At 46.6% G+C, this 16,134-nt stretch overlaps 1 protein-coding gene across 1 annotated transcript in view; it reads left to right on the top strand.

The window, feature by feature from the left end:
- Positions 1–16,134, top strand: part of armh3 (armadillo like helical domain containing 3) — a 174,433-nt gene that overhangs the window by 109,828 nt on the left and 48,471 nt on the right. Inside the window, exons 22-24 of the mRNA XM_038821510.1 lie at positions 3,663–3,789; positions 4,614–4,689; positions 14,585–14,663. Of these exons, the coding sequence (XP_038677438.1) occupies positions 3,663–3,789; positions 4,614–4,689; positions 14,585–14,663 (282 nt within the window). The remainder of the gene's footprint in view (positions 1–3,662; positions 3,790–4,613; positions 4,690–14,584; positions 14,664–16,134) is intronic.

Raw genomic sequence — 16,134 nt, forward strand, 5'->3', positions numbered from 1 at the left:
CACTGTGTCACTGACTGACCCCTCGATAGTGCGGCCCTGTCACTGTGTGACTGACCCCTCGATAGTGTGGCCCTGACATTGTGTCACTGACTGACTGACCCCTCGATAGTGAGGCCCAGTCACTGTGTGACTGACCCCTCGATAGTGCAGCCCTGTCACTGTGTCACTGACTGACTGACCCTCGATAGTGCAGTCCTGTCACTGTGTCACTGACTGACTGACTGACCCTCGATAGTGCAGCCCTGTCACTGTGTCACTGACTGACTGACCCCTCGATAGTGCGGCCCTGTCACTGTGTCACTGACTGACTGACCCCTCGATAGTGTGGCCCTGACATTGTGTCACTGACTGACTGACCCCTCGATAGTGAGGCCCAGTCACTGTGTGACTGACCCCTCGATAGTGCAGCCCTGTCACTGTGTCACTGACTGACTGACCCTCGATAGTGCAGCCCTGTCACTGTGTCACTGACTGACTGACTGACCCTCGATAATGCAGCCCTGTCACTGTGTCACTGACTGACTGACCCCTCGATAGTGTGGCCCTGTCACTATGTGACTGACCCCTCGATAGTGAGGCCCTGTCACTGTGTGACTGACCCCTCGATAGTGCGGCCCTGTCACTATGAGTGACTGACTGGTGGAAAACATCCCTGGGAGCACAGATGCTTCCTTCAGTTCTTGGCTGCAATTAAAGCTTGTGGGCTGAAGGCAGTCAATACAAATGGATACTGAATTGGCTTAAAAATACAAAGCAGAAGGTTTGGCTAACAGTAGCAATATTTCTAATTGGACAACTTGCAGGACTCCCGCTGAACTTGGCTATAGACATTCTGCAGCTTCTGGTATGTATTAATGGTTAAAAAAAGAGAAGTGCGACACTAAATGAAATGTTAAAGTTTGCAGATTGCAGCAAAAGGAGGATTTTTGCAAGTGATGGATTGCTGTTCAGAGTTACCTAGCAACAAAAACCTAGCAACAAGGCTGATGAAGTCACATGGACAATTGACGTATAATCTGTCGGAAGAGGGAAAGGCCGCTGGACTGATCAGCTTGTTAATTTTTCATTGACCTCAATCTCAGACCCCCCCCCCCCCCCCCCCCCACTCACTCCATGCCCGGTTTCTCCCCCCCCCCCCCCCCCCCCCCCCCCCCACACCTTGAAATACATCCATGTCCCATGAGCCTCTTTATAACAGGCACTTCCTCCTTGGCTTCTTTTCTCATGCTGGATTTTTTAATGATCTGAGCCACCAAATTAAACCGGATATCAGCAGGCAATAGTTTAATGCACTTCTGTGAAGTTCTGCTGTCTGATATTTCTGCATGGGCACTAAATGAGCTCATTGCTGGAGTTAGCGGAGCACGCAGAGAGCATAGGAGGCTGGAGGAGGCCATTCAGCCTCCAGCTTAATCTGTCATTCAGTCCGATCATTGCCGATCTCCATCCTAATTCCATTTGCAGGTCTCGGTTCTGCAACCATAATACCATTACCCAACAAAAAAACTTAGCAATCAAAGTTTTGAAATTTTCAACTGACTCCCAGTCAGAGTTCCAGATTTGCTCCCTCACCCTGACTATAATTCAATACACCCCCAAACTAGAGGAAATAGTTTCCATCGGCCCACTCATCATTTTTAACACCACAATTGATCACTGCTTTATTCTCTAATTCAAGGGAGTGCCAGTCTTGCCAATATGCCTTTAGAATTTGACTCTTTTAGCCAGGGGACTGTTTCCGGTTTGTCTGTTGGTAATGACAACCTCAATGCCTTAAAACTTTGGTGATGATTGGATTAAGTTGATACTAAATGAGATGGAGAAGGAACTCTATTCACTTTGAGGCAATGCTAAATGTCTCTGAAGATCTCTTTGATTCACATTAACTGAGGTAGGGCAGGGCTGCTCCATCATCCTCCATCTTCCTACAACTGTGCTAGAATAATCGAGCAGTCACAGAATAATACAGTGCAGAAGACACCCTTCGGCCCATCGAGTCTGCACCGACACATGAAAAACACCTGACCTGCCCACCTAATCCAATTTGCCAGCACTTGGCCCAAAGCCTTGAATGTTATGATGTGCCAAGTGCTCATCCAGGTACTTTCTAAACAATGTGAGGCAACCCGCCTCTACCATCCTCCCAGGCAGCGCGTTCCTGACCATTACCCCGCCTCCACCATCCTCCCAGGCAGTTCATTCCAGACCGTCATATCCTTCTGGGTAAAAGAAGTTTGCCTCAAATCTCTCCTAACCCTTCTGCCCCTGACCCTGAATTTGTGTCCCCTCATAACTGACCCTTCAACTAATGGGAACAGCTGCTCTCTCTCCACCCTGTCCATGCCCCTCATAATCCTGTAGACCTCGATCAGGTCTCCCCTCAATCTTCTCTGCTCCAGAGAAAACAACCCAAGCCAACTCCAACATGACCTCCCTGCTTTTGTAATCTATGCCTCGATTGATAAAGGCGAGCGTCCCATCTGCCTTTTTTACCACCCTATTAACCTGCCCTTCTGCCTTCAGAGATCTATAGGCAAACACGCCAAGGTCCTTTGTTCTTCAGAATGTACCAGTGTCATGTCATTCTTTGAATACTTCTTGTCACATTACTCCTTCCGAAGTGTATCATCTCACACTTTTCAGGGTTAAATTCCACCAGCCACTTTTCTGCTCATTTGACCATCCTGTCTATAACTTCCTGTAACCCAAGACACTCGACGTCACTGTTAACCACCCGGCCAATCTTTGTGTCATCTGCAAACTTACTGATCCTACCCCCCACGGAGTCATCTATGTTGTTTATATAAATGACAAACAATCGGGGACCCAGCACAGATCCCTGTGGGTACACCACTGGACACTGGCTTCCGGTCACTAAAGCAGCCGCCTGTCAGCACCCTCTATCTCCTACAGCTCAGCCAATTTTGAAACCACCCTATCAAGTTACCCTGTATCCCATGTGCCCCCTTCTTTACAAGTCTCCCAATGTGGGATCTTGTCAAATACTTTGTTGAAATCCATGTGAACTACATCAACCACACACCTGGTCACATGCCCAATAAGTGCAGTTAAATTTGTTAGACATGACCTCCCTCTGAAAAAGCTATGCTGACGGTCCCTGATCAAACCTTGCCTCTCCAAGTGGAGATAGGTTCTCTCCTTCAGAATCTTCTCCAGTAGTTTCCCAACCACTGACGTGAGACTCACTGGCCTGTAGTTTCCTGGCGTATCTTTACAACCTTTCTTAATTAGTGGGACCACATTAGCTGTTCTCCAGTCCTCTGGCACCTCCCCCAAGACCAGAGAGGAATTATAAAATTGAGTCAGAGCCCCTGCAATCCCCTTCCTCGCTTCCACAGTATCCTGGGACACAATTCATCCGGACCTGGAGATTTGTCCATTTTTAAGCCTGCCAACACTCCCAGTGGCTTTTCACTGCCGATGACAATTTGCTCAAAAATCTCACAGTCTCTCTCCCCGAATTCTATATTCACCTACTCATTCTCTCGGGTGAAGACCGATTTGAAGTATTCGTTCGATACCCTACCAATGACATCTGGCTCCACCCACAGATTTCCCTGTTGGTTTGGAATGGGCCCTCCTCTTTCCTGGTTATCCTCTTCCCATTAATGCACTTATAGAACAGCTTTCTTTTGTTGCAGGTTGTGAATTTATTCAACGTGTTTATTACGTATGGTGACACTTTCCTCCCCACGCCAAGTAGTTACGATGAACTTTATTACGAGATCATTCGAATGCACCAAGTCTTCGATAACCTATATTCAATGGGTGAGTTTATTTTCTTACTGAGAAGCTGAGTTGAAAGTCAGACTTGCAAGTTTGTAGCTTCTTTCACATCCCTGGTACATCCCAAAGAGCTTCACAGTCAATGACACTTCTTTAAGTGTCGACATTGTTATAATGTAGTAAACGTGGCAGCTAATTCACTCACAGCAAGATCACATAAACAGCAATGGGATAATTATTAAACACATTTTGTTTGTGATGTTGCTGTTTGAGGGATCAATATTGATCCAAGGGCACTGGGGAGAACTCCGCTCCTCCTCTTCAAATAGCATGAACTAGGAGCAGGAGTAGGCCACTCGGCCCTTCGAGCCAGAGTGTTGCGGGATCTTTTGCATCTATCTAAGTGTCTCAACTGAGAGATGGCACCTCTGACAGTGTGGCAGTGGGAGTGTCAACCTGGGTATTGTACGCAGCAACTGAGGAAAGGTAAGGTACACTTAGTGCCTTCTAATACATGGGCTCTATATGTCTCTTTTGATTTACTCCTCCATTGTCAGTCGCGCTTTAAGCCTGGTAGGTCCCACTCCTTGGAATTCCCCCTTCAACTTCCTCCTCTTCCCTAACCTTCTGAAAGTTTATCCCAAAACTTCGCCACCTCTCCTAAATCTCTCCATTATTTTTTCCTTGTGTCTCTGTGAAACTCCCTGCATGGTTTACGTTGTCAAAGATGTTACATTAATGCCGGTTGTTTCTCGACATGTGTCAGGCACAACGTTTTGTCTTTTTGTCTACATAGGTTCAAATAAACATATTCACAGATGAGTTTGAAGTGAGTGCTTGTGACCCTTATTTTTGTTCTGTAACAGTTTTAAGACTTTCGACGAACAGTGGTCAGTGGAAGGAGCCAGCAAGCAAAGTGACGCATGCACTTGTCAACGTCAGGTAAGGAACGCACGCAAGTGGAGAGCTTAAACGCTGGCCTGAACCAGTGTTGACTCAATGCAAGAAGGGACCACTTTCACTGTCTTCCTTTGGCTTATCAGACCTAGTGTTTGAATCTTATGATACAAACGTTGTATCACTTGTGCAGTTTACTAGCCCTTAACACACAAATATGTCTGGCAACATAGTACATTGTATAAATATAGGAGAGTCAGAAAAACAAACTTACCTTTTGTATTTTCACAGCCTCAGGATGTCCCAGATTTTGTTGCAGCCAATGAGGTGCTTTCTGAAGTGCCGTCCCTATTGCAATGTACGAAACATGCCAGCCAATTTGTGCACAGCAAGATCCCACAAACATCAATAATACAAGGACATGCTCTGTTTTAGTGATGCTGGTTATATAATAACTATTGGCCAGGAGACCAAGGGAGAACTCCCCAGATGCTCTTCAAACAATGAAGTGGGATTTTGTATGTCCACTTGAGAGAGTAGATGGGGCCTTGGCTTAACGTCTGATTCAAAAGGCAGTACCTCTGACAGCACGGCACTCCCTCAGCACTGGAAACGTCAGCTTGCATTTGTGCCCAAGTCTCCTGGAGTGAACTTGAACTTATGACCTGATTCAGAGGTGACAGCTCGGCCATCATTTATTACCCATCCCTAATTGCCCTCGAGAAGGTGGTGCCTTATTAAACCGCTGCAGCCCATATGGTGTAGGTACACCATAGTGCTCTTTAGGAGGAATTTGACCCAGCGATGATGAAGGAACAGTGATATATTTCCAAATCCAGATGTGTGTGGCTTGGGGTGAGGGGGACTTGCAAATATGATGGTCCCATGCGTCTGCTGTCCATGTCCTTCTAGGTAGCAGAGGCCACTGGCATGTTTCAGGTGTTGACTCCGAATTTATCTGAATAATCCAGTAAAACCAGCCAGTGCGTATCTGTCTAGGATAATTTAAAGTTTATGCTGTCTACTTTGTCAGTTTTTTTAGAATTTTAATTAGACCTGTTAAAGCACCGGACCACCTGATGTCCAATTGCTCAGTGTCTTAAAATTAGACAAATATTTTCATATTTAAAAAATAAATTTAGAGTACCCAATTCATTTTTTCCAATTAAGGGGCAATTTAGCGTGGCCAATCCACCTATCCTGCACATCTTTTGGGTTGTGGGGGCGAAACCCACGCAGACACGGGGGGAATGTGCAAACTCCACACGGACAGTGACCCAGGGTTGGGATCGAACCTGTGACCTTGGTGCCGTGAGGCAGCAGTGTTAACCCATTGCACCACCATGTGCCTCCAAATATTTTAATATTAACTTGTCTTCATCTATTGAACTTGCCTTCGGGCTGCCCAGCTAAACATTCCTCTTAATTTCTGGACATTTAAATTCCCCTCTGCAGTTTAGTTTTCTCTTCCCTCTCGCCAATTTCCTTGGTTCTTAAGGTGTTAGCAGCCATTGTAAATATTGCTACTTCTCTCCAAAATCCTCCCTCGCTCTATAACAGCATGCCTCGAGTACAAAAACACAAGAAACAGGAGGAGCTGTCCATGCGTCCCGTCGAGCCTGCTGCACCATTCAGTGCCATCGTGACTGATCCTGAGCTTCACATCCATTTTCCAACCTTGCGAGGGTTGATTCTGAGCTGCACTCTGAAGTGGCCAAGTGAAGCTCTGAGCCACCACCGGCAGCCCTTGCCTGCTCCTGGGAATGATGTTATGGGCCAGGGTTAGAGAACCCCAAAGTGTATCATGGAGTTCACCTGACCCACAACTTTTAATAGATTGTGGTATGGGGAGCACACAGCCCACTCTACAGGTGTGGTACAGCAGAAATGGAAAAGTATATTTTAAAGCAAAACAATGATTATTCTATGAACTCAAGGTAACCTTTTTAAAACATACAGTGAACATCTTAGCAACCATCAATTCAAATACAACCCCCAAAGAATACAACACTAAGTAATGCGTACGCTGTCCTTTTAACATCCAGAAGACTTAGAACACGTTTTACCAGAAGCACATTAGGTTTACATTCACTACTGAGAACATTTATAATTCTGAATTCACCAAATGATCACGAGATAGTCTTTTCATGGCAGAGAGATCAACAGTACACCTGCTCTGTCTGGCTTCAGCTCCAACACTGAAAACAAAATTAAAACACACACTGCAGCAAACAGCCTAAAACAAAAGTAAAAAGCTGACAGACAGCCCAGCTCCACCCACTCGCTGACATCACTGCAGTAGTAAACACCCATTTCTTAAAGGTACTGTCACTACAGATATTTATGTACACACCCATTTCTTAAAGGTACTCTCACATGACAATGAATTATGAAAACAAAATCTGCTAACGTGAGCAAAGTTTAAAATTCTCACATCGACCTGTCCTCTGCAGACAAAAGGGACATGCCCAAGCATTGCACCTTTTTTTTTTAATTAAACAAACACATGGGCGACAGTAGTTCCCTGGTACCATCTACATGTCAATGTCTCCACAAATCAGAGGCAACTCCCCAATCAATCGGCACTTTTCTGGTGCAATATAAATCATTTTCCCTTTGAAATTCTTATGTCTGTTCTGATGAGTGCACGATGCGAAACTTCAAATGCATGTATCTCTTTTCAGAATTACTCATCTTCTGTACTGTCAGCAACTAGAAGCTTAAATATTATTGAGTTGACGTTGTATTGTGGCGCAAGGCTGGGTTATTTCTAGGCTGTTCCTGACTCAGTCTGCAGGTCTGTGCACAGCCATTCGGACGGGCTGAAGCTAGTGTGATATTTCCAGGATTTGTTTGTCCCACTTTTCATGTGATGATCCATCCTGTAAACGGTGCTCTGCAGCTGTGCACAAAAGGTGTGCTGTTCACAATCTCAACTCCGATTACAAATTAATACATTGAGGAATTAATTTCAGGCTTCAGGTTATTAATTGGCAAAATTTAATTCAACATATGGATCCTTGAAATCCAGCCAGTGACTTTAATGATTAGATTGAGTCAATAACATAATTAAATTTCATCAGCAATGCTCTTAATTATTGAATACGGCTCGTAACCTATTAACAACATTCAATTGAAACAAATTTTGTTATGAAGTTAACTTAGTTTCAAAATTTCTTTGAAATTGAGCATTTTAAAATTTATTTTGTGTTTTACAATCCAAACTTTTAATGTGTACCTATCGACCATCATCATTCACATCGCAATGCTCCAAATACCCACACCTAGAAGCTCTTACTGCCCATGTTTCACCGAGTTTAATATCTACAGTCGCTTTTTATTAATGCCCTGGTTTGATCCATTTTAAGCCCTGCCCTCGGGTACTTCATTCCATTGACGTGATTTATCTGTTTATCTCTGTAGTAAAACTTCATTATAGATTTTACTCACGTAAAACAAAACCACAAATTATGACTTATAAAAAGTGACGCTCTCTCGAACAAAGATGCTATTTATAGCTGTTACAGATTCACCCTCATTACTTGTTCTGCATTGAGATAATAAATGAGGCAGCTTTAGTGCCATTGACTGCATTTTGCAATTGGAATAATTCACAAAACGGCCTGATATGGATGTATCTCTGCTGAGAAACCTTTGCATTGTTATGAACAATAGCAGATAGATTTTATTAAGTTCATGCAGTACTATTTGATTTCAAATCTTCACCGTTGCCAGTTATCAATCATCACTTTGTCCACTTTCACTTAATCAGTGCCTTGTATGAAAGCCATGCTGTTGTGGGTACAGATGTTATCACAGACTCTGTACGCGTTCAAACAACATTGCACCAACACTGTGTCCCTGTGCCTTCTGGACAATCAGCAATGCAAATGTGTGGCTGTCTCTACCTCATCCTGGCCCTGGCAAACTATTACTGATTCAAGAAGCTTTGTGCATTCTATGGAATGTGAATTACTCAGACTATTTGATGGGGACAGTGTAGAGGGAGCTTTACTCTGTATCTAACCCCGTGCTGTACCTGTCCTGGGAGTGTTTGATGGGGCAGTGTAGAGGGAGCTTTACTCTGTATCTAACCCCGTGCTGTACCTGTCCTGGGAGTGTTTGATGGGGACAGTGTAGAGGGAGCTTTACTCTGTATCTAACCCCGTGCTGTACCTGTCCTGGGAGTGTTTGATGGGGACAGTGCAGAGGGAGCTTTACTCAGTCTCTAACCCCGTGCTGTACCTGTCCTGGGAGTGTTTGATGGGGACAGTGCAGAGGGAGCTTTACTCTGTCTCTAACCCCGTGCTGTACCTGTCCTGGGAGTGTTTGATGGGGACAGTGTAGAGGGAGCTTTACTCTGTATCTAACCCCGTGCTGTACCTGTCCTGGGAGTGTTTGATGGGGACAGTGTAGAGGGAGCTTTACTCTGTATCTAATATGGTATTGTATCTAATATCGTACTGTATCTGTCCTAGGAGTGTTTGATAGCACTGTGGTTAGCACTGTTGCTTCACAGCTCCAGGGTCCCAGGTTGGATTCTCGACTTGAGTCACTGACTGTGCAGAGTCTGCAAGTTCTCCCCGTGTCTGCATGGGTTTCCTCCGGTTTCCTCCCACAGTCCAAAGAGGTGCAGGTTAGGTGGATTGGCCATGATAAATTGTCCCTAGTGTTCAAAAAGGTTAGGTGGAGTTCCTGGGTTACGCGGATAGGTTGGTGGTGTAGGCTTAGTGCTCAAGGGTTGGTGCAGGCTCGATGGGCCGAATGACCTCCTTCTGCACTGTAAATTCTTTGATTATACGACAGCGTAGAGGGGGCTTCACTCTGTATCTAACCCCGTGCTGTACCTGTCCTGGGAGTGTTTGATGGGGACAGTGTAGCGGGAGCTTTACTCTGTATCTAACCCCGTGCTGTACCTGTCCTGGGAGTGTTTGATGGGGACAGTGTAGAGGGAGCTTTACTCTGTATCTAACCCCGTGCTGTACCTGTCCTGGGAGTGTTTGATGGGGACAGTTTAGTGGGAGCTTTACTCTGTACCTAACCCCGTGCTGTACCTGTCCTGGGAGTGTTTGATGGGGATAGTTTAGTGGGAGCTTTACTCTGTACCTAACCCCGTACTGTACCTGTCCTGCGAGCTGTGATTGAGTGCCCTTAAAAATGATTTACCTTAATTTTCCAAGACTCACGAAAACAAATGTGCTGGCTAGGTCACTAAATCTATGGGGGGAGAAAAACAAAGGCATCCATTTCACTTAAGGGTCCAGGCAGTTCGTCAATAACTGAGATAGATTAGCTAGACTGCCAAGACTCTGATTAATCTCCTCAACTCCCTCAAGTGCACCTGCTTCTTCTGTCTTCAGTGAGGACTGTTCTTTTTCAAGAATAAAATGATGTGGTGGCTTGGCTTAGCAAATCAGACCAACCCCATCACAGCCGCTGTCGGCCGACACCACAAGATATGAATTGCATCTCCTGTCCCTGTGTTCCTCGAGCAGCCGCTAGCCTCCTTCTGATCCGAGATAAAAGGACACCAGTTAAAAATAGGAAGTTATAGGTAAGAAGGTAAATTCATCAAGGATAAATTTCCAGCGAATGCAATAAAGCAGATGGCATAAAATGACCTAAAGCACAAGCTAGATGTATTTTTGCAGAAGGATATCCTTGTTGGATATTTAATATGAATAAGATAGAGAGGTATGATTGAGCTCAATAAAAGTATAATGTTTTTTTGGAAATAAACACCACCTCCTGTTTATGCAAGATCTCATGGGGTAGAAAATCCAGTTACTGAAGCCCCCATAACAAACAGCCAGTGCTGTCATTGTGATATCAATACAGTAGACAGCTTATGAGCTTTGATGATTGGAATTTCTACCCTTCTGGATCAATATGGCCAAGACTAGAAGAAAGAAAATTGGAGAGGAATTGGAAGGAAATTAAGACTTCATTAAAGGAAAATATTAAATGTCTTGAGCATCAGCTATGCCTTGGAAGTTCTCTCCCCTCCTGAGTCAGGAGATTGGGGGTTCAAGCCCCACTGCAGGCCGAATGTCGGATATCACGCGGACGAGTGCTGCTCCGTTGGCCTTCCATTTTTCAGACACAGTTTCAAAGCCAGGGCCCAGCCGGCTGTTCAGTTGGACCCAGCGGTTATGCTGAAAGAGGCGGAGAGTTCTTGTTGTCTGACCAGCACGTCCCTTCATGCCAGATACCACCAAACCCGTAATACAAGAGGAAAGTACTGTCGATGCTGAAAATCAGAAATCTGAAATGAAGACAGATGTATTCAACAGAGGTTTTCTGTTTTCTTTTCCCACCAAAGCTGTGTCACCTGGCCAGTCGGTTTGTTGTGCACAGAACTGGTTCACTGCATTAAAACAGCAACTATACTTCAAGTAATTAACTTCTGTTTTGGTTGTGTTGGCATCACAGACTAACAGTCGTATTCCACCAACATTTCTTTATGATTATGAATGTGGTTAGGTGTGTGATGATGACCGGGTCCTCTGTTTTCGTGATTTTGACTGAGGGATAAATATTGGCCAGGGCACTGGGTATAATTCCTGCTCTTGTTCAAAATAATGATGTGGGACTAGTTGCTGTGGATCATCCATCAGATAGACTTTGAAATCTAAATGAAATTATTTTTTCAAACTTAAGATCGGAAAAGTTCTAATCATGTACCACTTGCAAGTTGCCCTCCAAGCCCCACACCATCTTGATTTATAATGATATCGCCATTCCTTTACTGTTGCTGGATCAAAGACCTACAATTCCCTCCTCAATGGCATTGTTAGTGTGCCAACACCATATGGACTGTAGCAGTTCAAAATGGCGGCTCACCACCGACTTCTCAAGGGATAATTCGGGATGGGCATTAATAAGAATCATAATAATCTTTATTGTCACAAGTAGGCTTACATTGACACTGAAATGAAGTTACTGTGAAAATCCCCTAGTCGCCACATTCTGGGGCCTGTTCGGGTACACAGGGAGAATTCAGAATGTCCATTTCACCTAACAGCACGTCTTTCGGGACTTGTGGGAGGAAACCAGAGCACCCGGAGGAAACCCACGCAGCCACGGGGACAACATGCAGACTCCGTACAGATAGTCACTCAAGCCGTGGATCAAACCCAGATCCCTGGCACTGTGAAGCATCAGTGCTCACCACTGTACTACTGTACCACCCTTAAGTGGTGGCCTCAGCAGCAACGCCTACATCTTGTGAATAAATAAGTAAGTTCAGGTCTCGCATCCAACTGCGGCACAGTGAAAGTTTACCCTACAAGACAGTCCTTTGTAAATAGCTGACTGCACGATGTAAACCATCTTGCACAACATCCTGTAATTATCTGGGCCACATTTGTTTTGTCTTTGATTCCATGACTTTGTGGCTGAATCCTGCTGTTTTATCTGCTCGGCGAGCTACCAGCCTCGTGTCCCGCTGTCTCTTGTGACAAATTCATCTCTCCTTCATAAATAGATCCAGTTTTAATGTCCCCATCTGGTGCTGAGTCTTTCAGCTAAGACAACATGCACAGCAGGCAGACTATGCTGCAGCGTAGCTCACAAGCCAGAGTGCATGTCATGGGAGAGATTTTTCCATCTCGCGTTGACGTCACAGTGCTTCATGGGACAGACAAGGCTGGTTGGCATAGCGGCACTGCAGCACACTCAGTTCCTCTACCTATCCGATGGCGTTGAGATTATGCTGGCAGAATGGGAGCCCCTCTTGAGAAAATTTGCAGCCATAGTGATTCAACAATTGCACAGAGAAAGACCGGCATTGTGCTGTGCGTGTGCTGGACATTGTTGATGGTTGTACTCTACACTTGTTAGAGGAAAGGGTTAGTTGATGAGCATGAATACCAATGGTGAAGCAGTCCTGAACAGCACGGCCGCACGGTGGTTAGCACAGTTGCTTCACAGCTACAGGGTCCCAGGTTCGATTCCTGCTTTGGCCACTGTCTGTGCGGAGTCTGCACGTCCTCCCCGTGTGTGCGTGGGTTTCCTCCGGGTGCTCCGTTTTCCACCCACAGTCCAAAGATGTGCAGGTCGGGTGAATTGGCCATGATAAATTGCCCTTAGTGTCCAAAAAGGTTAGGTGGGGTTACTGGGTTACGAGGATAGGGTGGAGGTGTGGGCTTGGGTAGGGTGCTCTTTCCAAGGGCTGGTGCAGACTCGATGTGCCGAATAGCTTCCTTCTGCACTGTAAATTCTGTGATTGATATTCAAAACATATGTAAACATATCCAACAGAGGGCTTACCAAAGATATTTGTTTTAAATTCTGAGATTTAGCTTTGAAATTGAGGCTATAAAAAGTGTGTGTGGCGAAGGAGGGGCCTTGTACAGGTGCTACACTGTGGAGTATCCCCCCCCCCCCCCCCGTGTCTGACCTGGTCCCAAATTCTTGTCAGCTGTGGATCAGTAGTTTGCTCTCTCTCACTCCCAAGTCAGAAGGTCATGCATTCATGCTCCACTCCAGGACTTGAGCAGAAAATTCAGGCTCATTGGGGGAATGCTGTCTTGTTGGAAGGTCCTGTCTTGTGGATAAGACATTAAACTGCGGCATTGTCTGCTCTCTCGGACGGATGTAAACAATCTCGTGGCACTGTTTCGAAGAATAGCAGGAGTGTTCGTCGCGGTGTCCTGACTGATAATTATCCCTCAACAGATTATACCACATTGCTATTTGTGGGATCTTGCTTTGTTTTCATTGTCTTCTGTGTTTCCTACATTACAACAGTGTTTACACTCCAAGAGTAGTTCATTGGCTGCAAAGCACTTTACGTTGTCTGGAGATGGAGAAAGGCGCCATATAAATGCAAGTCTTCCTTGCAGTCTTTTTGGGATCTCTATCATGTTTTCTTCGACATATCCAATATCCGGAGAGGTGGTGGCATGGTGATATTGTCATTGGACTGATAATCCAGACACCCAGGGTAATAGTGCTCTGGGGATGTCAGTTCGAATCCCACCATGGAAGGTGGAATTTGAATTGATTAAAAGGAATCTGGAATCAAAAGTCAAATGATGACCAGCTCACTGGGCTAAATCGCTGGCTTTTCAAGCAGACCAAGCGGCCAGCAGCACGGTTCGATTCCCGTACCAGCCTCCCCGGACAGGCGCTGGAATTTGGCGACTAGGGGCTTTTCACAGTAACTTCATTGAAGTCTACTCGTGACAATAAGCAATTTTCATTTCATTTAGGGGCTGGTTTAGCTCAATCGCTGGCTTTTAAAGCAGGCCAGCAGCACGGTTCGAATCCCGTAACAGCCTCCCCGGTTGGCGCCGGAATGTGGCGACTAGGGGCTTTTCACAGTAACTTCATTGAAGCCTACTCGTGACAATAAGCGATTTTCATTTTTCATTTTTTCAAATTGTCGATTGTGATAAAAACCCATCAGGCTCACTAATGTCCTTGAGGGAACAAAATCTGCCTGGCCTGGCCTACACGTGGCTCCAGACCCACGGCAATGTGGTTGACTCTTGTATATCCTCTAAATAAGAGCAATGAGCGATGCCCAAGAATATAAAAATATATCAATTTTCTCCTCACCACACACTCTCTTCCTCATCTCCACAGCTAATTAAGCACTTTTGAAGTGTAGTCATTGTTGTAATGTAAAAGCGATGTGATGATTGATGAGGGAATCTGGTATCAGCGTGGTAAATGTTATTTGCCCCCTGATTTTGATTAAAATGCAGGGAGACGTATTATATGCATTGTCTTCTGGGTTCATGCAAACAGTGGCATTGGAGATTACATTTTGTGCAGTTTCATCATTTAAAGGCAAAATTGCCATTTGAGAAGTCAGTTCCTAAATATCACTACATGTGTGAGCTAATATAAAACAAATTTCGCAAACTGAATAGTAATAAAGGGGTTTATACAATTGACAATTTTGCTCATCGCTGGCCGCTTTCTGTTTCAGAGCCATCATAAACCATTTTAATCCTAAAATAGAGTCGTATGCGGCAGTTAATCACATCTCACAGCTCTCTGAAGATCAGGTATGTACTGCTGATATTCTTCATTTTTGGTTCGGTTTGCTTTCAAGCCTCGACAGTTCTGATGTTTAGAGCAGTTTGGTTCTATTAACCCTCCGTTGTTCCATTTGGCAATTATTGGATTGGATTGGAATTGTTTATTGTCACGTGTACCGAGGGACAGTGAAAAGTATTTTTCTGCGAGCAGCTCAAACAGATCATTTAGTACATGAAAATAAAATAAAAAGAAAGTACATAATAGGGCAACACAAGGTACACAATGTATCTACATAGACACTGGCATCGGGTGAAGCATACAGGAGTTTAGTACGTCTATTGGAGGCTACACTCCCAAGCCAAGTCCCTTCCTCCACAGCAAGTCTACAGCAACAACCTTGCAGAAAACAGCAATAAGAAGTGACAATATTGGCTGGATCCTTTTCCTCCTCCTCTCCTTCCCCGCCCTGCTCCCCACCCCTTGCCCGTTCCTATCCCTTTGCCCCGCACCCACTCCCCTTGCCCAGCCCCTCTCCCCTTGCCAACCCCTCTCCCCTTGCCCAGCATCTCTCCCCTCGCCCAGCCCCTCTCCCCTTGCCCGGCCCCTTGCCCGGCCCCTCTCCCCTTGCCCGGCCCCTCTCCCCTTGCCCGGACCTCTCTCCCCTTGCCCGGACCTCTCTCCCCTTGCCCGGACCTCTCTCCCCTTGCCCGGACCTCTCTCCCCTTGCCCGGACCCCTCTCCCCTTGCCCGGACCTCTCTCCCCTTGCCCGGACCTCTCTCCCCTTGCCCGGACCTCTCTCCCCTTGCCCGGACCTCTCTCCCTTGCCCGGACCCCTCTCCCCTTGCCCGGACCCCTCTCCCCTTGCCCGGACCCCTCTCCCCTTGCCCGGACCCCTCTCCCCTTGCCCGGACCTCTCTCCCCTTGCCCGGACCTCTCTCCCCTTGCCCGGCCCCTCTCCCCTTGCCCGGCCCCTCTCCCCTTGCCCGGACCTCTCTCCCCTTGCCCGGACCTCTCTCCCCCTTGCCCGGACCTCTCTCCCCTTGCCCGGACCTCTCTCCCCTTGCCCGGACCCCTCTCCCCTTGCCCGGACCTCTCTCCCCTTGCCCGGACCTCTCTCCCCTTGCCCGGACCTCTCTCCCCTTGCCCGGACCTCTCTCCCCTTGCCCGGACCCCTCTCCCCTTGCCCGGACCCCTCTCCCCTTGCCCGGACCTCTCTCCCCTTGCCCGGACCTCTCTCCCCTTGCCCGGACCTCTCTCCCCTTGCCCGGACCTCTCTCCCCTTGCCCGGACCTCTCTCCCCTTGCCCGGACCTCTCTCCCCTTGCCCGGACCCCTCTCCCCTTGCCCGGACCTCTCTCCCCTTGCCCGGACCTCTCTCCCCTTGCCCGGACCTCTCTCCCCTTGCCCGGACCTCTCTCCCCTTGCCCGGACCTCTCTCCCCTTGCCCGGACCTCTCTCCCCTTGCCCGGACCTCTCTCCCCTTGCCCGGACCTCTCT

Source organism: Scyliorhinus canicula, chromosome 16 (assembly GCF_902713615.1).
Source record: "Scyliorhinus canicula chromosome 16, sScyCan1.1, whole genome shotgun sequence".
Taxonomy (NCBI): domain Eukaryota; kingdom Metazoa; phylum Chordata; class Chondrichthyes; order Carcharhiniformes; family Scyliorhinidae; genus Scyliorhinus; species Scyliorhinus canicula.